This window comes from Bos taurus, chromosome 24, assembly GCF_002263795.3.
Source record: "Bos taurus isolate L1 Dominette 01449 registration number 42190680 breed Hereford chromosome 24, ARS-UCD2.0, whole genome shotgun sequence".
Lineage (NCBI taxonomy): Eukaryota > Metazoa > Chordata > Mammalia > Artiodactyla > Bovidae > Bos > Bos taurus.
Window position 1 is genome coordinate 23,191,290 of NC_037351.1, and position 23,973 is coordinate 23,215,262.

Consider the following 23,973-nt stretch of genomic DNA (forward strand, 5'->3'; position numbering starts at 1 on the left):
GCAAGAACACTGGAGTGGGTTGCCATTGCCTTCTCCAGTGCATTAAAGTGAAAAGTGAAAGTGAAGTCACTCAGTCGTGTCTGACTCCTAGCGACCCCATGGACTGCAGCCCTCCAGGCTCCTCCATCCATGGGATTTTCCAGGCAAGGGTACTGGAGTGGGGTGCCATTGCCTTCTCCGGTGAGAGGGAATATCCTTGCCTTATTCCTGATCTCATCTGGAAAGCCAGTTTCTCACCATTAAGTGTGGTGCTGTCAGCTGTAGGGTTTTTGTAGTTTTGTTTTGTTTCGTTTTGTTTTTTAATCAAGTTGAGGAAGTTTTCCTCTACTTTTCATTTGCTAAGAGTTTGTAACATGAATGGCTGTTAGACATTGTCCAATGCCTTTTCTACATCTATTGATATGATTGTTTATTTTTTCTTTTCGTGTAATTGGTCTGTTCATGGGATGGATTACCTTAACTGATTTGCAAATGTTGAATATGCTTTTCATATCTGAGATAAATATAACTTGATCATGGTGTATAATTCTTTTTTATACATTGTTGGATTCAGTTTGGTAATAATTTGCTGAATATTTTTACATTAAATTTATAAGAGATATTGCTTTGTTGTTATCTTGTCTTTTGTTTTCCTATTGTACTTTTGTGTGTTATGGAAATGTTGGTCTGCTTTCATCTTCTTGAAGTGATTGTAGAAAATTAGTATGATTTTTTTTCCCCTTACATGTTAGTAGAATTCACCTGTAAAATGTAACTGGGCATCACACTCTCTGTTTTAGAAAATCATTTGTTGATTCAATTTCTAATAGTTATAAGCCAATTCAGATTGTGTTTTTTTATATGAGTTTTTGCAGATTGTGCCTTTCAAAGTAGTTCATTTTATCTAGGTTACCAAACTGTGGACCTTGGGTTGTTCATAGTACTTTTATTATCCTTTTGATGTATATGGAATCTATATGGATGTCCCTTATCTCATTTATGGAATTAGTAATTTTGCCTTTGTGTCTCCTATTAGCTTGACTAAAGGCTTATTCTTTTTACTAATATTTTCAAGGGACAAACTTCTGATTTCATTGATTTTTCTGTATTATTTACCTGTTTTCAATTTTATTGATTCCTGCTCTACTTTTGATTATTTCTTTTCTCTGGTTACTTTGGATATTATTTCCCTCATATTTCAAGTTTCTTCAGATGAAAATTTAGATGACAGATTTTAGAACTTTGTTCTTTTTTCATACATACATTCTATGTGCATGCACACTACACACAGATTCCTTCTAACCACTGCTTTAGCCGCCTGCCCCAACCTTGATAAGTGTGTTTTCATTTTCATTAAGTTCAAAGTATTTTAAATTTCTTTTGAGATTTCTTCTTTGACCCATGTATTATTTAGAGGTTTGTTGTTTCATCTTCAAGCATTTGAATATTTTCCATGTAAATTTGTCATCAATTTCTAGTTTAATTCCTTTGGGGCTGAGAGCTAAGGTTCTTTTTATGGTCTAGAATGTGGCTCTCTCACCTGTTTTTAAAATTCTTTCTTGGAAATCACCTGTCTGTTTATGTTATTGATCTCTTCCTGCATGTTATCTACTTTTTAATTATATTTTTAGCATATTAATTGCAGACTTTTTAAATGGTCTGATAATGCCAACATCCTTGCCATATTTGGGTCTAGTTTTTGAGACATTTAAATAATTGTAACATTAAAACTGCTTCATGAACCAACAGCTTATAAATAATATCTAATTTAAACACTGATGATTTCATTGTTTTATGAACTCAGAGTTCCTTTTCCACAATTCTAAAACCAAATGGCTATCAGAAATAAATATTTTTAACATAAATTTGTGGCAGACTTATTTTTGGAAAAACCTGACCTAAATTGACATGTATCTATATCATGCATGCTCAGTCATGTCCAACTCTTTGAGACCCTGTGGACTATAGCCCACCAGGCTCCTCTATCCATGGAATTTTCAAGGCAAGAATACTGCAGTGGGTTGCCATTTCCTACTCCAAAGGATCTTCCCAACCCAGAGATTGAACCTGCACCTCTTGCGTCTCCTTCACTGGCAGCGGAGTCTTTTCCACCGTGCCACCTGGGAAGCAAGTTGACATGAAGTCATTTATAGTATTTATCTTTTTTTTTTTTTTAGTGTTCATATGATTTTCTGGGGTAATATTAAGATATTGGGGCTTCCCTTGTGGCTCAGCTGGTAAAGAATCTGCCTGCAGTGTGGGAGACCTGGGTTCAATCCCTGTGTTGGGAATATCCCCTGGAGAAGGGAAAGGCTACCCACTCCAGTATTCTAGCCTAGAGAATTCCATGGACTGTATAGTCCATGGCATTGCAGAGTCAGACACGATTGAGCAACTTTCACTTTCTTTTTCATTAAGATATTTTATGGTGTGCTCCTGAGATATTTCAAACTACATAGTTTATGCTCTACTTGTTGTATCTAAATCCAAAATTCTAAGTTCTAAATATATCTAGGAGCAATGGCTTTAAATAAAAGATTGTAAACATATAATAATATTTTTAAATCTCATCATTCACGGCTTTTTAAATAGGCAGTATGTGCTGTGCATAGTTGCTCAGTCATGTCTGACTCTTTGCGACCCCATCAACTATAGCCCACCAGGCTCCTCTGTCCATGGGGATTTTTACTGGAGTAAGTAGCCATTCCCTTCTCCAGGGGCTCTTCCCAACCCAGAGATCGAACCCAGGTCCTCTGCATTGCAGGCAGATTCTTTACCATTCTTTACCATCTGAGCCACCCAGGAAGCCCAAAGAGGTAATATGTTATTATGTAATTAATCAGATATGGAGTCAGATAATATGTTTAGGGCATTTAATGGGTGGTAAAACAGGTGTGCAGATAATTTCATTTACAATTTTAAAGGATAAGATTGTCTGATATGTTAAGTATGAATAAACCTAAAATGTTGATAACTGATAAATATTATGCTCATTTACTAGTTATTGTGGTCTTCTTGCCCTGTTACTCTACTGATTTTTCATCCAAAATAGAATGTGGTGTTGATTTTGTTTTTAATTTTGTCCCCAAAATCTAAGAACAAGCATGCTATAATGTCTATTCAGGTCTCATTTTTCAAATTTTACATTTATTAAATCTAAAACTTTATGTTACATATTGTTGTCCTACAGTCAGCTGTTTCCTAGACATCTCCTTCAGAAGTAAATATCAGAGGTTAAAAAAAAGTCTCATGTTTCTGAAAATCTGAAAATTATACATACAATTGAAATATATGTTTGAATTTGGATGACATTCAGTGAAGTCTACTTCTGTGAATAGATCTAAAGCTGACATATTATTCCAAGGATTCAAGTGAAATTCATCCTCTGTGTTAAGATTTCTGGGATGCTCTGACAGAATTTTATCTTGTTCAGAGCTTCTGCGCTAGGCAAAGACTCACATTTATCTCCAAGTTAAGGTTACTAACAAAGGTCTGTGCTGTCTAATATATCACCCACTTACTGCATTTGGTTATTATCATTACTATTGTTGATGATTATATTGCCGTCATTTACTATTAATACTTTTAAAAAAAGGCAAGGGGGGTGGGGGGGGGACGGCGGGAGGGGCGGCGGGGGGCCCGCGGCGGCGCTCGGCGGGCGGAATAAAAAAAAATAAAAAATAAAATAAAAAAAGGCAAGTGAAACAAGATTAAATATTTAATATGCAAGTTAAAAGTATTCTAAAATGAATACCAGGCTTGGCAGTTTTGTCAAATATCAATTGTTTTTTTTATTTTTTGAAGCCTAGGATGATGAAATCATTACCAGATACTGTGAAAATATTTGTAAAACCCCACTCCCATTAAAATTAGTGATAGTGTCTTCAAACCACTACAATATTATAATCATCTGAATTGTTGGTGATTTAATTAATGATTGGGACTTAAGTTTACTTCCAAGCCTCACTTTCAAATAAATTTTAACTCTAAGAAAAACAAAAGTTCTCCTAAAAACATCAGATAATATTACAGTAAATTTAGGGGAAATATATCAATAGTATATATAATATTTTTCTTCTTCTTAAAATCCCTGAACAAAATGTTATTTACAGTAAATATTCTGAGATATGATGGTTACATTTATCTTTTATTACTTTAATTGTGGGAATTAACTGAGATATTGGAAGGTGAATTTTGCCCTTTGAGGGTTTTTCCTTCAGGGTGATAGGTTAATAACTTAAATAGTTGTGTTTGAAATTTGGAAAGAAGAGTTAAACCAGGGAGTCACACCTTTGCTTATGAGGGCAAAAGACTGCTCTGATATAATTATATTCTCACCTTGTACTGAAAGATAGCATCAGTATTGCTGGCATATATCTCTAGAAGTTTCAAGAACACACACTTTTTGGGATTCTTTCTCTTAGAAGTGGTGTATCACTTAAGAAATGATTGAAAAAAACCTGAAATATCATTCCTAGCACATATTTCTGTCATCATTTGTAAATAAAAATAAAAACCTTGAGAAATTGGTTAAAATATGTAACAAATTTTTTCAGGATCAATTCCTTCACGTTAAATAAAATGTTTTGCTTTTGACTTATGGCTTCTATTTCTGAGTGGAATAAGCTCAATGATGGAGCAATTATTTTCTCAGAAAAAATTCAGTAACCACTGGCATCCTAGGCATTATTCCAGGAGACAATTATGAGAATCAGTTGTTCCAAACCCATTTTACAATGATAGCTTATATTCTCCTCACTACCCCCACTCCATCAGATTTTGTGTAGTCTGATCAATATTTCTCTCTTGTTTTGCTGGGAAATGTGTGTTAATATCTAAGATAATTAGAAAGCATCACTACAAACAAAGCTAGTGGAAGTGATGGAATTCCAGTTGAGCTATTTCAAATCCTGAAAGATGATGCTGTGAAAGTGCGTCACTCAATATGCCAGCAAATCTGGAAATCTCAGCAGTGGCCACAGGACTGGAAAAGGTCAGTTTTTGTTCCAATCCCAAAGAAAGGCAATGCCAAAGAATGTTCAAACTACTGCACAATTGCACTCATCTCACACTCTAGCAAAGTAATGCTCAAAGCTCTCCAAGCCAGGCTTTAACAGTATGTGAACTGTGACCTTCCAGATGTTCAAGCTGGTTTTAGAAAAGGCAGAGGAACCAGAGATCAAATTGCCAACATCTGCGGGATCATCAGAAAAGCAACAAAGTTCTAGAAAAACATCTACTTCTGCTTTTTTGACTATACCATAGCCTTTCACTGTGTGGATCACTGTGAAAAATTCTTCAAGAGATAGGAATACCAGAACACCTGACCTGCCTCCTGAGAAATCTGTATGCAGGTCATGAAACAACAGTTAGAACTATGCATGAAACAACAGACTGGTTCCAAATTGGGAAAGGAGTACTTCATGGCTGTACATTGTCACCCTGCTTATTGTCACTCTACTTAGATGTAGAGTGCATGATTTGAAATGCTGGGCTGGATGAAACACAAGCTGGAATCAAGATTTCCTGGAAAATATCAATAACCTCAAATACGCAGATGACACCACCCTTCTGGCAGAAAACAAAGAAGAACTATAGAGCCTCTTGATGAAAGTGAAAGAGGAGAGTGGAAAAGTTGGCTAAAACTCAACATTCAGAAAACTAAGATCATGGCATCCGGTCCCATAATTTCATGGCAAAAAGATGGGGAAACAATGGAAACAGTGAGAGACTTTATTTTCTTGGGCTCCGAAATCAGTGCAGATGGTGACTGCAGCCATGAAATTAAAAGATGCTTGCTCCTTGGAAGAAAAGCTATGACCAACCTAGACAGCTTATTAAAAAGCAGAGACATTGCTTTGCCAACAAAAGTCCATCTAGTCAAAGCTATGGTTTTTCCAGTAGTCATAGATGGACATGAGTTGGACTATAAAAATAGCTGAGGGCTGAAGAATTGATGCTTTTTATCTGTGGTGTTGGAGAAGACTCTTGAGAGTCCATTGGACTGTAAGGAGATCCAACCAGTCAATCCTAAAGGAAATCAGTCCTGAATATTGACTGGAAGGACTGATGCTGAAGCTGAAACTCCAATACTGTGGCCACCTGATGCGAAGAACCAACTCATTGGAAAAGACCCTGATGCTGGGAAAGACTGAAGGCAGAAGAAGAAAGGGATGACAGACAATGAGATGGTTGGATGGTATCACTGACGTGATAGACATGAGTTTGTGTAGGCTCTGAGAGTTGGTGATGGACATGGAAGCCTGGTGTGCTGCAGTTCATGGGGTCGCAAAGAATCAAACTTGACTGAGCGACTGACCTGACTAATCTGAGATAATTTGTTACCTGTGTAATGTTGAGTCTTTCAGTATGATTTTATCACATATTTCTAATATCCTCCATCCTCAGAAAAGCTGCTTTTATAGATGACTTCCTATCACTAATAAATTAAATTTGTATTAATCAGAATAAAAAGTTTTGTGTTTGAAATAGCAAGAGGGATAGCTCTATTTTCTACTTCTGACTCACCATCTAGCAGTGGTACTGGTAAATAAAATTTATAATCAATACATAAAATGAAACTAGTAGTTTAAAGAAAACAGCTTTGTATGTAAAGAATTTAAGAAAATAGAATGTTTTTTGGATAAGGAAAGGTATAAAGGACTTTTTCTGTGTTTTGATATGTAGTGTTTTTGGGGGGTGGAGTGGTAAAGGAGAAAAGTAATTTTTTCCTAAATAAAATGATTATTCTGGAATAAATAAAAGAAATAGGACAGAAGCTGAATGGATATAGAAAGTTACAGAAGATTTGTGGAAAAGAAATTTTATGTGTGTGGTCAAAGCTGGCTAAAATTGAATAGATTTATGGGTTTTTAAAATGAGTTTAGTAATATACTAATACAAAACTTGCATTTTATTTTCTCTGTTAAAAAACCCCAAAATTCTTAGATTATTGGTCTGCTTTAAATAAAAGATTATAAAAGGTTTTTTATTACCTTTAATGTAATCTGCCTAGGAAACAAAGAATCTCTATCTTATGAACATAGTTCCTCTGCAGTTAGTAATATCTGGAGATCATTTTACAGTATATACAAATATAGAACATGTTGGATATTGAACATCTGAAATATGACTAGTCTGAGATGGGCTGTAAGTGGAAAACACATGCTGGATTTCAAAGATTAATTATAAAAAAGAATGCACACTCTCTCACTAACATTAAAAAGTCAAATGGAAACCAACCTTGAAAATTTCCTGAGCAGACAAGACAAGTCTAGTCATACAAGCAAAGCTTAATTTAGCTTATTTGGGGAGACTAACTTGACTTAGGTCGGTTCTTGCTGATATCTCTGAAAAATCATAATCAAGACAAACTGTTCCCTAAAATTGAAATGAAGAAAGCATTAACCAGCTTCCTATCATTATCATTTAAGAAAATTCTACTATTATAACCAATCACTGTAAAAAATACAGTCATTGCCTCCTCACTATATAAATGCTTTATAGCCGTATACCCTGGAGTTTTACTCCATATTTTGGTTTGAGTGTTCCCAGTTCAGGAACTGTATTTTTGGTGTGTTTAAAATAGAATTTTTACTACTAGTAATCTTTACTTTCCACTGAAAAGTAGGTAGCAGGCAACTGTGAACTATTGTATATTAGGATTACATTGTAAGTTAACAAATCTATTAATACATAATTATAAAAACTTTCAGTTTTTAGATATGTTTTCATAGTACAATTTTAATGTGACAGAGACATTTTGTTAATAAACCCAAGTATTTTTGTCTCTATGTAAGAATTTAAAAACTAAAATAGATAAATGTATGTTTATCATTTAATGTTTTGATGTATTATCTTAATTGGAAATTATTTAGATATTTGTGAATATACATTATTGAGTTTAGTAGTATAATCTTTTTTCTTATTTATATTTATTTAAAAAATTTAACAAGTATGCTTGGATAAGGTATTACACTTCTCTGGTGGGTCAGACTGTAAGGAATCTGCCTGCAATGCAAGAGACCCAGATTCAATACCTGGGTCAGAAAGATCCCCTGGAGAAAGGGAATGGCTACCCACTCCAGTATTCTTCCCTGGAGAATCCCATGGAAAGAGGAGCCTGGTCGGCTGCAGTCCATGGACTGAGCAACTAACACTAATAGGCATTAAACAGTTAATCATCATCTTAAGTTATTTTAATGTTAACAAATTTCTTAACCTGTGAACCCAAGAAGCAGGTTCTCATCAGACATCAAATCTGAGGGCAGCTTCATCTTGGACTTCTCAGCCTCTGAAGTGAAAGTCACTCAGTTGTGTCTGACTCTGTGACCCCATGGACTATACAGTCCATGGAGTTCTCTAGGCCAGAATACTGAAGTGGGTAGCCTTTCCCTTCTCCAGGAGATCTTCCCAACCCAGGGATCAAACCCAGGTCTCCTACATTGCAGGCAGATTCTTTACCAGCTGAGCCACAAGGGAAGCCCTAAATATTTCTGTTAAACCACGCAGTCAATAGGACTTTTGTTATAGCAGCTCAGGTTAATGAAGACCAGCAGCATCTGCTTCATCTGGGCACTTGTTAAAATCAGAATTCTTGGGCCCCACTCTAGATCTACTGAATAAGATGCAGTGCTCTATATCTTAACAGATCCTTTGGGAGATTCTGATGCATGTCAAAATGAGAGAACCACCATGCTCAACCAACTAGTATCTTGAAAAACAAGCCTGAAAAAAAATATTTACTATCATTTTGAAGTACAAAAAAAGTAGCCAGAGTTTTTAAAATTACTAAATGAGAGAGATTTCCTTTCAGAGGTTATGAAATGGAGTGATTTTCAGATATCTAAAATTTCATGAGACTCTTCAAACATTTGGCAGTAAAATCAAGTGTCAAATATGTCTCCTTTTTAGCCTCAATACTAGAAAAGCATATACACTATGGTAAACCAATAAACAAAATAACAAAAATCAATCCCTGGTTATACAAATGTGTAATTGCAAATTCACATGCAGTTGTAAGTTAATACAGAGATAGTTTGAGTACCATTCACACAGTGGAAAATGATATTTCACTTGCCGTGTGGAAAGGTCTTTTGGACCTTTTTTATAAAATAAGTGAGAAATAATAGATTCTTAATTTGAAATATATAAAGCCTGTATCATTTTGTTGTCTTTGTATTATTTACTAAATAACTGAGAGAAAACTCAGAGAAAACATTAATAAAATATGAAAAAATCAATAAAAATGACAAGTGAAATTGATAGACATTTTGACACTGAGAAGAAAGTGACTTGTAATAAAATTTTTCAGGTCTTACTAAAGATAGTATTTCCTTGGGAGTAAGACAAATACAGTTAATGAAGAGAAATGAATTTATTCACATGTTAGAAGATTTAAATTTCACATTGGATTTGACAGAAAATGCTGATATCAATGAAGAAAACATAAAACTCATGTCATTTTAATGAAGTCAGTCATTTCCCAAGAAAACTTGAGATGCCCTAAATATGAAAGGAACTTAATTAAGAGTTTCCTCCACTGAAAACAATGTAACAATTTGCATGATATTAGCAATATTTAATTTGAAGAGCAAAGGAAAATTTCTAGACTGTCAACAATAAAAGACACATTTCCATCAGGTATGCTAAATACTGATTTTTCTTTTCTATTCTCTCTGTAGAATATGGTAATACAAAATCATTGTCATATGAAGAAGCAATCAAAGAACATGCAGCCAAGAAATGTAGAAATAAAACAAAAATGGGCCAGGGAGTTACTTAATTTTTAAACTATTATATTTCTGCCATTTGTGATGTTTGTAGCATTTACAAACTTTTTAGAATCTTGTCATTTATTGTGGCTTTTCTCATTTTAATTAAATATTCACTTTCTTATCTAATTTTTCAAATGCACTCCCTCTCCAAATTTTATAACTTTCAGTTATACTGAAAATATAACTGAAACTCAAAAAACTTGTATCTACTCAATCCTATGGGCCAAAACAACTCTATGTATTAAGCAGTGCTTCTTTAAATGTTGAACAAATGACTGTCACCTAAAAATATTCAAAATAGAGGAGATATAAAATAACTTAAAATTTGTTACATTTTAATATTCATTTTGAAAGTATAAATTTTTTTAAAGGTAGAGAATATAATATTTAGTTGGCCAAAAGTTCATTATTTTCCATACAATGCCATGGGAAAACTCAAATGAACTTTTTGGTCACCCTATCTGGTTCTGTCACTTCATGGCAAATAGATAGGGAAACAGTGGCTGACTTTATCTTGGAAGGCTCCAAAATCACTGCACATGGTGATTGTATCCATGAAATTAAAAGACACTTACTCCTTGGAAGGAAAGTTATGACCAACCTAGATAGCATATTCAAAAGCAGAGACATTACTTTGTCAACGAAGGTCCATCTAGTCAAGGCTATGGTTTTTCCTGTGGTCATGTATGGATGTGAGAGTTGGACTGTGAAGAAAACTGAGCGCTGAAGAATTGAAGCTTTTGAACTGTGGTGTTGGAGAAGACTCTTGAGAATCCCTTGGACTGCAAGGAGACCCAACCAGTCCATTCTAAAGGAGATCAGTTCTGGGTGTTCATTGGAAGGACTGATGTTGAGGCTGAAACTCCAATACTTTGGCCACCTGATTAGAAGAGCTGACTCATTTGAAAAGACCCTGATGCTGGAAAAGATTGAGGGCAGGAGGAGAAGGGGACGACAAGGATGAGATGGTTGGATGGCATCACCAACTCAGCGGACATGGGTTTGGGTGGACTCCGGGAGATGGTGATGGTCAAGGAGACCTGGCGTGCTGGGGTTCATGGGGTCGCAGAGAGTTGGACGTGATGAGCAAGTGAGTGACTGAACTGATACATAGAACTTCTAATATCTATCACCTATATTCAGTGCCTAAGTTTTGTTTTTTTTTTTTTTTTTACTTTTTAAACTTTTTTTCTGCCGTATTTAAAAGCAGATCCCAGATATCGATGTCATTTCATCCCTCTCTGCCTCTAACAAATGTGGACATTTTCTCAGGTGCGTGTATGCTCATTTATGCCCTACTCTTTGTCACTACCTGGACTGTCTTCTGGGCTCCTCTGCCCATGGGATTTTCCAGGCACGAATACTGGAGTAAGTTGCCGTGTCCTCCTCCAGGAGATCTTCTGGATCCAAGGATCGAAACTCTATGTGTATTCTTTACCATTGAACCATCTGGGAAGCCCCTTTTCTTAGATAAATATTCACTTAAACCAAATGTTAGGACATCACATCTAACAAAAAGTACGCAATGTAGTCATCTAATCTCATCCATAGGCAAATATTCCCAATTTTTCAAAATTGTCTTTTTGCATTAGGTTTATTTGAATCACGATATAAGCAAATTCAACACCTTTCACTTTATTAAACCTTTTAAGTCCCTTCTAGTATGTCACTTTTTTCCCTGTGTCACTAAGATATTGCTAAACCAAAGTCAATTGTTCTATACAGTGCTTCATATTTTGGATTTATCTGTCTGCTTTTTCTTGTGTCTTATGTCTTACTATCATTGTCTTATTAGAAGTTAGTTTCAAACTGTGGTGGTTTAGTCACTAAGTCATGTCTGACCCCTTGCGACTCCATGGACTTAGCCTGCCAGGTTCTTCTGTCCATGAGATTTCCTAGGCAATAATACTGGCGTGGATTGCTATTTCCTTCTGCAGGGGATCTTCCCAACCCAGGAATCGAACATGGGCCTCTTGCACTGCAGGCAGGTTCTTTACTGACTGCACTACGAGGGAAACCCAACTTCTGACAAATGGTTCTCAAACTTGAGCTACAACAGAATCCCCCTGGAAGGCATTTTATTAATAAAACACAGATTATGGATCTAGCCCATAATGTCTGATTCAGGCGATCTAGGATGGGACAAATAATGTGCATTTTTGATCAGTTCCAAGGATATACAATTAGTGCTGAGCTAACAGGCACACTTTGAGAACCGCCATTCTAGACTGAGGTTAGATTGGATTCAATTTCTTGTTTTTATTTTCAAAAGCTTGTTTCTTTAATTATAGTGTGTGTTTCCTTTGGGATTTCCCAGGGGGTTCAGTGGTAGAGCATCCACCTGCGAAGGCAGAAGATGTGAGTTCAATCCCTGGGTTGGGGGGATCATGGCAACCCACTCCAGTATTCTTGCCTTAAAAATACCATGGACAGAGGAACTTGGTGGGTTACAGTCCATGGGGTCACAAAAAGTCAGACATGATTGAGTGACTAATACACGAGCAAATGCTTCATTTTGCATCACATCACAAGGCACACAGTGTCTGGTTATCACACTTTTAATGATGCTAAGAATGCCTAGTAGATTCAGTAATGAGTAACTGATATTTTTAAATGTAACTTGCTGAATACAGTGAAGTGGCAGGAACAAAATCAATATACAGAAATCTGTTGCATTTCTACACACAATAATAAACTCTCAGAATGAGAAATTAAGAACACAATCCTATCTACAATTGCATCAAAAAGAGTAAAATATCATTAAATAAAATAAATGTTAAATAAAGATAAAAAATGCTCTGAACACAGAGTAAGAAAACTTTCCTTAAAAATAAGGTTAATCTTCCTCTCTGTGGGGATTTTTCTAGGTCTAGAATTGGCAGTTCTATTTGGGTGCAAAAATGTGAGAAAAGGAAAGTGCAAATTTATGTTCAAGAAGGATGGTCACGTGTGATCTCAAGATAATGAATGAAACATGCAACTAAGACAAAAATCTAATCTTGTCCCCATAAACCATTTTTTGGATAAGCAGGTGTGTCTCTTCCATCAGGCCTAAGTTATGCTTCTTTATATCTTTGTATTTTTAAAGGTCTAATTTGGATTTTTTGGTTTTATACATGGAAAATGAAAATGATTGTTTCTAAAATGGAGATTTGTTTAGGGAATGATCATCCAGAGTTTTTATTGAAATGAGACAGGTTTATGGGGCAATGACTGCTATATTTTATGTGGGTTATTAGAAGGCCTATAGTAATTTTTGTTGCTTAATTTTATATTATCACCCCAATACCCATATTCTCCCATTTGTTAAAAGGACTATTTTTAGAGAAGTTTTAGATTCACAGTAAAACTGAGAGGAGGGTATAGAGATTTCCCGTATTCCCACTTTCCTCTACACGTGTTTATTTTCCCCGTTACCAGCATTATTTACCAGAGCAGCACACATGTTATTAATACAATTGATGAACCTACACTGGTGAATTATAGTTATCCAAAGTCAATAGTTTATATTAAGGTTCACTCGTGGTAGTGTACATTCCTTGGATTTGTACAAATGTAGAATGGCTTGTATCCACTACTGTAGTATCTGACAGAGTATTTTCATGGCCCCAAAAATCTTCTTTGTTCTGTCTATTCATCCCTCCCCATCCCCTAAGCCATGGCAACTATTGATTTTTTTTGTTTTAATTGTCTCTAGTTTTGCCTTTTCTAGGATGTCATATAGTTGAAATCATACAATATAGAGTCTTTTCCATTGGTTTCTTTCACTGTGCTTCAGTTATGTCTGATTCCGTATGACCCTGTGGAGCCCGTCAGGCTCCTCTGTCCATGGAATTCTCCAAGCAGGAATACTGGAATGGGTTGCCATTCTCCAGGGGATCTTCTCGACCCAGAGATCAGACTCATGTCTTTTATGTCTCCTGCATTGGCCAGCAGTTTCTTTACCACTAGCACCACCCGGGAGACACACTTAGTAAAATGTATTTAAGATTCCCCTGTGTCTTTTCGTGGCTGGATAGCTCATTTCTTTTAGTAATAAATATTATTTCATTACCTGGATCAACCACAGTTTATCCATTCACTCATTGAAGCACATCTTGGTTGTTTGCAGGTTTTGGCAATTATGAATAAAGCTGTTTGAAACATTATTGTGCAGGTTTTGTGTAGACACAAATTTTAATTCCTGGGGTAAATACCAAGGAGCACAATTGTTGAATCACATGGTGAATATGTTTAGTTTCAGAAGAAAAGGCAAAACTATCTTCCAAAGTGGTGGTATCATTTTTCATCCTACAGCAATCCATGAAACTTGTGGTTCCACATCGTCTCCAGCATTTAGTGCTGCCAGTGTTCCGGATTTTGACCCTTGTGATACGTGTGTAGTGATATCCCATTGTTGCCTCAGTTTGCATTTCCCTAATGCATATGATGTGAAGCATCTTTTCATGTGCCTATTTGCCATCTGTATATTTTCTTGGGTGAGGTGTCACTGGCCCATATTTTAATCAAGTTGTTTCCTTATTGTTTAGTTTTTAGTGTTCTTTGTATATTTTGGATAACTGTCCTTTAGCAGATGTGTCATTGGCAAATATTTTCTTTCCGTCTATGGCTTGTCTTCACTCCCCCATATTTTAAGACCAACGACTTTGCAGAAAAAGAAAAACTACCTTCAGTGCCAACTCTGTAGAGAACCTTTCTTAGATGCTGTGAGGAAAAAGTAGGATATGTTTAGATTCCTGTCTCGGTCTAGCTAGAAGGAAAAAATGCATATTAACATGAAAAGAAACATACAGCACAATGGTGGTATTTAAATCAGTGTCAAAAGCTACTGAATACTAAGAGTTTACAGTGAAGGAAAAGACTCAAATAGACTGAGGTTGAAGTGGGAATCTGTGGAAACTGAACTTAATCCAGTTAGTCTTGAAAGCTTTTAGATCTTCAACAATGAGACAGGCAAGAAATATACCATCTGCGAAAGAGAATTCAGAGTTACAAAAATTTTCGTTTATTTTCTTGAAGGAAAAACAACAACAACAACATTATGTTCTTGGTTTAGATCCTGAATATTTTCAGGTCTAAGATGGGTTTTCTTTACCTTGACTGCCTAGAGCTATCCATAAACATCCTTCGTGGTTCTAAGTGGTACTATTTGTAGTAGACTGCTGGCTTGTGTGTCTCACGTCATAGCTAGAAAGAATAAATTAGCCTAGCATATTTGTATTCAGATAAGTGTATTATAACACTTTTAAAATATTACCATTTAAAAAGCATATATAGTATATTTTTTAAACCTATGGGATATTTGCCTTATATTTGATTAGGTGATTCTACCTTGTAAATGATCTAAACTATAAAAATAGGCTTTATTTTAAATTGTAACTCCACTTTTAATGTCAGTGATCTATTTGAGTTTTGTTCTCTCTCTGATTTTATGGTAATAAAATAGTAGTGCAGTCCTTAAAGCAGTCAACACATATGTTGTCATTGCATGGAGGCAGTTTTGAAGGCTAATGATTTAAAATTTCCCATTGTAAAGGTCTTTCAAAAGTAGTTGACTTTGTTGTTAGATTTCAGAATAGTTTCTGTTCTTTACAGAAATTATACATACTAGCTGGGGTGACCAGGGTATCTAAGTTATCATATATGAAACTTGGGGTTGTTAATCTGACCCAGTATTGACTGATTGCTGTACTACTCCAAGCTCCACTGCAAATGACTGAAACTCAGATTTAAGCAAAAATATAAAGGGGAGGTTGAAAGGATATAATATCACACAGCTGGAAAGATCCATGAGTTCATTTCATTTCAGGCACAGTTGAATCTAGATGCTCAAATGATTTCCTGGGACTGTTTCTACTCTTAGCTCTGCTAGATTCAACTTGATTTTAGTTACAGGCACACTTTCTTCATCTGGAGCTGAAGGTTTGAAGCAGTGATACCTAGGGTAGAAGAGGTTGGTGCTCACAGGATTGGAACAGATGCTCGGCTAACAAGGAAGTAAAGGATATTGCAGCAGGACCCATAGTTGGTCTTGGACACAATTATCTACGTTTGTGAAAATTGTCTTGGTTGGCCTTCATTAGTACATTATGAAGCACTAAGCTTGACAAATGATTAGAAGGAAACCTAGTTACTTTTTTCTAAAGCAAAATCAGATGCCATCTTTAGACTCATAGACAAATTATAAAGTGACCTTAAAACATGTCCTAGCAGTCCTAGCATCAATATTTTGTATAGTCCTTGTTGGGCAAATCAGTGAAATATACCTACCCCTCAGTTCCCTGATCTGTGTCAAGAATACTAACACAGTTAGGTGGACTAAGCTCTGGTGTCATCTCTATTCCAAGAATATGTGATTCAATGATTCCTTTACAAAACTGATTGCAGGTTTTTGGTTCTGCAATGTGTATATTGAATGGAAACAATAATTGCTCTCAAAAAGCTAAATTCAATAAATCTTTCTGCAGTGACAGAAATGTTCTATGTGGCTATTGAGCACTCACCATGTGAATGGTGTGACACAGGAAATGAAGTTTTAATGTGATTTCATTTAAGTTAATTTTGATTTAAGTGAAAATAGCCACAGCTCTAGAATTATCAGCTTATTTAAACTGAAGTTTTGAGAAACGGTTGACATTAAAAGCAAAACAAAATTTATTAGCTCGTGCAAGGAATTTCAAAGCAGCAATTTCTTTTCTTTTCAGTCCCCTGCGCATAGCTATTCAAGCTACGACTCGGGCAAAAATGAGAGTGTGGATCGGGGTGCTGAGGATCTGTCTCTAAACAGGGGAGATGAGGATGAAGATGACCACGATGACCACGAAGATTCTGAGAAGGCTAACGAGACAGATGGCGTAGAGGCTGAGCGGCTAAAAGCTTTTAATGTGAGTCTTGCCACCCTCCCTGTGTGGCTGGATTTTTACCCCTTCACTTTCATGTTGTTGCTTGTTGGTAAATGTGGATATTTTAGAGACATGTTTGTTTAATTTACAGAAGGATTTAAAAAGTACATGAAACACTCTTTGCCAACCAGACACCAGAATTGCTGTGTTTTGTTTAGAATTTTAAAGCCAAATGTGAGCTGAAAACTGCAGTTGTGTTGTGTGAGTATGCATGTTTACCTAGCGGATGAAGGGGGCCTCAGCTTATGCCCCAGAAGAGCCTGCCCGTCATCCGTTATTTTTTGTTTTTGTTTTTGTTTTTTTTGCTTTCCCAGCTTACCTAATTATGCATGACAAAAGAATCTGTTGTTTGTTTTCTGAGATTAGTATACTGTGCAGTGTAGCAATGTAACAGTCATTTTTATTATTAATAGAGAATTTACGGGGTGCTTAATTGTCACAGTCTACTGTTATTTCTTGATTTTTTTTCTACGCAATAGTCTATATTTTTCTGTCTCTGTCTGTCTGTCTGTCTGCCTCTCTCTCTCTTTCTCTCTCTATTTTTTAATCCAACCATTTAGAAAGTCTTTAAAGGGTGTTTGCTTAAAATTTCTGGCTTTCCATTGCAAAGTTCTCCAGTGCATAAACCAGAAAAGAGTATTTTCCTATCAGTAATCAAGACAGGAAGCTAGGAACAGCAGAGAGCAGCCCTCCAAACCCTTCTCCTCTGTCTCCCTCTTGCCAACAGATGTTTGTCAGGCTGTTTGTAGATGAAAACTTGGACCGAATGGTCCCAATCTCTAAGCAGCCCAAAGAAAAGATCCAGGCTATCATTGACTCATGCAGGCGACAATTCCCTGAATATCAAGAGCGTGCCCGAAAACGCATACGTACTTACCTCAAGTCCTGCAGGCGGATGAAAAGAAGTGGTTTTGAGATGGTGAGTTTTGAATTAAAACACAGCCCTAGATTCCATCCAAATCCCACATGTAAACCATGACACGATTTTTTTTTTCATCTTAGTGTCTTTTTAATTTTTTCCATAACGTCAGGTCCAGGGGGTTTTTGTTTGCTTGTTTGTTTTTGCTCCTTTTCATCTTCCTGAAGTATTTATCCCCTCTGTTGATTCAATAAGGAATACCTTGTGAGACTAGTGCTCACAGGCCCGCGTGGTACCACGTCCTAGAAAAGGAGGGTCACATGAGTGAACACCAGCAAGAATCAGCATCCCATTCTTGTGTGTTATCTTTCTGTTACTGCTGAAGCAGATCTAAGGTTAATCAAGTCTTGAACTGAAGCACCAATGGTTGCTTTAGATGGCATATGAGAATGCCTTTCTCTGGAACAAAAGGAAATGAATGGATCCATCTAAGGAGTATCAATTTCATACCAACAGTTTACAAATAGCAGGCCTTGAAAACAAAGATCAGGGAATGAAACTCCTTATGTGAAAAGTAAGGCTTTTGTGTACTCGGTATATTTGTATGTCTGTCTTGTGGATGGTTAACATAAAGCTTTTAGATTCAGCTTGGCTTTATAGATGGATGACATTATGCCAATGTTAGGTATTTATGGCTGGAATTGAAATATCAGTGGTTTTTGAACTTTATTCTACCTCAGCTTGATTGAGTAGCTGTACCTAGAAGTAGTTTTTACAAAATATTTTAAAATTTTCTTAATATTTTTATGTACTTGAGTGGACAAGTACTAGAAATTTTCTGAAACTATTTTATTTGTACCTTTGAGAAGCCTCTGTGAAAGCCAAACTCTTTGTGATCAAGGCCTCTGATTCATTAGGTATCATAGAGCAGGAGTTGATACAGATTTAGGAGAGGTTTCAGAGTATCATATATGAGAAAGAGCTTTTCAGATAAAAATGAATGACAAGCAATAACATCCCTTATTATCCATTTTCTACATTGACTTTTGAGAATATCTTTGAAATTTTAAAAGGAAAATGACCATTTCTTATAGAGAGGTAGTCTGTCAAGATGGTCTCTAACACAAGGCTTGGTCCCCAGAGAGCGTGGTCTGGAGTTCTAGTCCACCAGAACTATGCTGCTGTGTAACCTAGGCACATCACTTCAGTTTGTCATGCAGAATTCTTAATTTCTATAAAGTATACTTGAGATAGTCACAGGTTTTTTATTAGCTGTATTTATTTACCAAATATGAACACCTGTGTGTTTTAAGCTTTGTGCTATGCATAAAGGACAAAAAAGTTGATATCAAATCATGTAGGTTTGCAAACTAATCATGAAGCAAAACATTATAAAGAAATGCTTTGTATTTCATTTTTAATAATTTTCAATTGTTCATCTCTTTGTTCATTTATCCGTATATGTATAATGTGCATAACATTGTACAAAGTAATGAGAAATACAAGATGCCTGACTTGTTAAATGAATTTAGCATGTTTCCTAATCATGATTCTTTGAGGTTACAGTTGTAGGAAGTGAAGTGCTAAAGGAAAAATGCAAACTGAGTGAAGTCGCTTGGTCGTGTCCGACTCTTTGCGACCCCATGGACTGTAGCCTACCAGGTTCCTCCCTCCATGGGATTTTCCAGGCAAGAGTACTACAGTGGGTTGCCATTTCCTTCACCCGGGGATCTTCCCCACCCAGGGATTGAAACTGGGTCTCCTGCATTGTAGGCAGACGCTTTACTGTCTAAGCCACTGTGGAAGTCCAAGGCCTACATTAAACAAGTGAAAAACACAGATGAAAATTGATGTTGTAGTTTAGCCTATTTTTAAAAAATATAGTATTCAATAATGTACTACTAGAATTAAATATTAAATTTGCCATCTATTTAACACCAGAATTTTGATGTGCTTTACATATGACTTCATTTTCATGGAGTGTGTCATCATTTTGAACACTCATCCTTGCCTGGAACAAATAAGGAAGGCATGACTAGGGCAGGTAGTAATTACAACTAAATACTGTACATTAATATTCTTGCCATCATAATTTTAAAATTAATATCAATAATTTAAAAAATTGTAACATTTGAAAAGGCTTTCTTTTATTATTTTTGCTGTGTGAAGACATGCAGAAAATGTGTATCATTTTTAATATATGATTATTTTTACATGCAAATTATTTTGTAGTACTTTGATAAGTCAATGAAACAACCTAAAGACAACTTCAATATATTTGAAGAGAATAATTGGAAAGCTGTAGGACTATTTGATAGGGGATTCTGTATTTTAAAATGAATGTATGAAAGTGACATTCAGAAAGCTTAGCTTATCCAGTTACTTATGGTAACTTAAGGCAACAGACTCTATAAGTAAAGCAAAATACAAAATATTAAATTACATAGTTCCTTCCTGACTTTGATTCAGAAATTCAAAGAGATATTCTCATAGAAGTGGTTTATCACAACTTATATTAGTATTAGGGGTTTCCCAGGTAGCACTAATGGTAAAGAACCCACCTGCCATTGCAGGAGACTTAAGAGACTCAGGTTCAATCCCTGGATCAGGAAGATCCCCTGGAGGAGGAAATGGCAGTTCACTCCAGTATTCTTGCCTGGAGAATCCCATGGACACAGAGGAGCCTGGCGGGCTACAGTCCATGGGTTCACAAAGAGTTGGACACAACTGAAGCGACTTAGCCCTTATATTAGTATTATATTTAAGAATCTGACTTTCACTCTAATTTTCTGCTGTTGTTAGTACAAAAAATATTCATTTTTAATTAATGTACACTACACTATCCCTTAAGATGAGGCTTCCCTGGTGGCTCAGATGGTAAAGAATCCACCCGCAATGCAGGAGACCTGAGTTTGATCTCTGGGTTGGGAAGATCCCTTGGAGAAGGGAATGGCTACCCACTCCAGTGTTCTTGCTTGGAGAACTCCATGGACAGAGGACCCTGATGGGCTTTAGTCCATGGAGTCACAAAGAGTCAGACATGACTGAGCAACTTTTACTTTCACTTCTTTTATCCCTTAAGAATTCAGAGCACAAGTACTTTTCATTGACTTCTCTGAATGCATACAAATATTAGAATATTTATTTATGCATTCTTATTTCACTGAAATCATTAAGACCCCAAAGGTCTTAATAGCTTAAGTAGTGAAAATCTCTGTCATTGCACCAAACAGTCTCTATAATGCATGAAGTTAAAAAACCTTATTATTATACTTTTCTATACATTTTCACTAATTCATTGTTTCCAATGATCTCAAATCATAAGTTCTTCAGTGTTGAATATAAAAGAATATGTTTTATGAAAAGTAAATCCAAGAAGCTTGATACAGAGTACTATGTTAGTTTTCAATAGATTTTAAGCACCATTGAGTTAGATAGCCATTATATTAATCCTTAGACAAATATATCATTATTGATTCTGTTATGCAGCTTTGACACTCAAGTTACTTCAGTTAGTTTTCTAAAGACTATTTGTTGATTGTTCCAGAAAAGAAATGTATTGCTCCAGTGTGTCCTGATCTTAAATTCAAGAGCACCTATGATAGATTAAACAACAAAAGCAAACCTTTATGAACAAGGTGGGGTTGGCCCATACCTGAGTCTCATTTGTGTTATGGATATGATTTCTCTTTTTATTTTCTGAGTTTGCATTATTTAGAGAATCTTTCACCAGGCTGCATATGTTTAGATGCATTTTTGTAAAACTTAAATGGAAATATTTGGAGGATATAGTCAAAGACTTTCAACCCATTCTGCCTCATGTACCTCAAATTTTGTGTCTCATTTTCAGACCATATTCTAAGTTCTTTATTCAGATCAAGTGGCCTAGGTATTGGAATTCCATAAACTCAATCTCTTGAAAAATTACCTATTAATTTGCCTTTTAATATTATTTATTTGATCATATTTGTTTCAAGAATTAATCTCATGCTATTTTTTGAAGAAAAATTTGGCCAGGAACATTGTCCCTTAGGCTTGTGAACGCCCACTATAAATGATTTCATTTGGAACCCTCTTTTAGCATGTAATGAAAAATAAAATGTGTTTCCCCTACAGAAATAGAGTGCTTTCATGTTTTCTCATCGTTAACTTACTAGGTTCACTTTTTTGCCTGTCAGGAAGTTTAGAGCCAAAATCTTTCTGAGTTATCTCTTTCCCAGTTATCTGTTTAGTTTGTTTTAGTGTATATATTTCCTTGGTAGCTCTGGTATCTGTTTTTGGTGAGGAGAGATATAATTTTAAAACAAATGTGTAAATAATCTAGTTATGGAAACACCATCATTTCAGACCATCTTCTAAGTTTTTTATTCACAATATTTTTAGTCTTCATCCTATAATACCCTCCTCGGTAATTTTGCTATCTGACCTTCTGGTTTCACAGTTTTGTTTTTCATTAAAAAATAAGTATTAAATGTTTAGGAAATGGTACATTTGTTTAGCGAATTTGACTATTATATATCCTTTGCCTCTATTTGTCTGATGTAAACTAACGTAGAGAGATCATAATTTTTCTTCAATTCACAGCTTTTATAGCCATGAAATAGACTATGTATAGGTGTTACAGAAGCTACAGTGACACTTGCTGTTCATTCTTTAGCAAATAGAGCCACTATAAAAATGAATTAAAGTGCTTCTTTAAACTAAACATTTGACCAGAAATATCGCGAGCCCTCCACACAAGACCTTGATTAAAAACTTTATATCTGTGCAGCCATTATTATTCACAATATTCTTCATGCATTGTGATCACAACTGTGCCAGTTTCTCTCCCTGTGACCAATTAACTTAATTGAAGCTAATTAGCAAACACATTTTGTTTGAATTCCCCACCTGCTAGCTGTGCCATATTTTGCCCTCTCTTTTATAGATGTCATCTACTATCCCCCAGGATACTTCTATAACATCTTCTAAGTTCTTTCTTCATAATATTTCTTTCTAAATTTCATCCGTTAATATTTTTCTAAATAATTGACAGCTGATGTTCTACACTCTTAGTTCTTTAACTTTCTCAGTTTCAGTGAGTCTACTTCAGTGAGTATTAATTAGTTCAGTCATTATTCGTATGGGTATACCTTAGTCTTTGCTTTCTCTCAAGGAGCATGCCCAAGCTATGTTAAACGTTTTCACAATCATGTGAAATGTTTTAAGTATCCTCTGCTGTCTTTACAGAGACAGTGTTCTGGTCTTCCTTGCTCTGGATCACCGGCTGCTTCTGCTGCCTGTAACTTGACCTCCTTCGGAGCATTGCTTCTGTGACCATCCCAGTGGTCATAGTTTCAGCTTTCCTCTTTTGCTCTTTCCCCTTTTCTTATCTTCTGCCTTAAAAAACTCCCCAGATTCCAAATAGATATAGATATTGAGTTTAATGGCTTCTATAATCTTTCTTTGAAGACTCAATGAGTCTTTATTTGCCATGTTTCCTGAATGACTATTTTATACTCACAAATGATACCTGTTACCACCGCCTCCACTAATAGTCCCTTACTTCAGTGAGTTGTCGTTCTCACCACCATATTGAATTACTTCTCATGAAGAGCTCATGACCACCTTTGCACCAAATCCAAAAATTGCATCCTCGACTATAAATCACCCTATTTTTTTTAACTTTTTTTTCCTGTTTCTACTCATGTACATTTTTCTTGATTTGGGGCACTGCTGAAGTTTCTGTGTTTGGCCATGTACTTACTGCACCTTACTGTCTCCATAGCTGCAGAGGCCTGCCCCCTTATAGACTTCTCTCCTGTCTAAGTGAGGGCTTCCCAGGTGGCGCTGCTGCTGCTGCTAAGTCACTTCAGTCGTGTCTAACTCTGTGCGACCCCATAGACGGGCAGCCCACCAGGCTCCCCCGTCCCTGGGATTCTCCAGGCAAGAATACTGGAGTGGGTTGCCATTTCCTTCTCCAATGCATGAAAGTGAAAAGTGAAAGTGAATTCGCTCAGTCGTGTCCAACTCTTCAGGACACCATGGACTACAGCCTACCAGGCTCCTCCGCCTATGGGATTTTCCAGGCAAGAGTACTGGAGTGGGTTGCCATTGCCTTCTCCCAGGTGGCGCTAGTGGTAAAGAATCCACCTGCCAAGCAGGAGATGAGAGTTCGATCCCTGGGTCAGGAAGCCCCCTGAAGAAGGAAATGGCAACCCACTCCAGTATTCTTGCCTGGAGAATCCCATGGCAGGCTATAGGCCTTGGGGTCACGAAAGAGGTGGACACAACTTGATGACTAAACAAAAGCAACTCTCAAAGTAGATCCCAGTCATATACAAAGCCTTGGTATTTCATTCCACATCTCAGTCAGATGCTAGACAAATGTACTGTTATATCCTCACTGATTGCTCTATATTCTCTATCACCCGTCCTCTCCACTGATCTGCCTCTTCTACCAAGTCACCAGCAAATT

General features: G+C 36.2%; 1 protein-coding gene across 13 annotated transcripts in view; it reads left to right on the forward strand.

Annotated features, from left to right (window-relative positions):
* NOL4 (nucleolar protein 4) overlaps window positions 1-23,973 on the forward strand; it is a 488,956-nt gene that overhangs the window by 342,452 nt on the left and 122,531 nt on the right. For 7 of the 13 annotated variants that reach the window (XM_059880931.1, NM_001170532.1, XM_059880934.1 and 4 more), the window contains 2 exons: window positions 16,460-16,639; window positions 17,385-17,576. In XM_059880931.1, the coding sequence (XP_059736914.1) occupies window positions 16,460-16,639; window positions 17,385-17,576 (372 nt within the window). The remainder of the gene's footprint in view (window positions 1-16,459; window positions 16,640-17,384; window positions 17,577-23,973) is intronic. The other 6 variants (XM_059880932.1, XM_059880938.1, NM_001076082.2 and 3 more) reach the window with 1 other exon arrangement.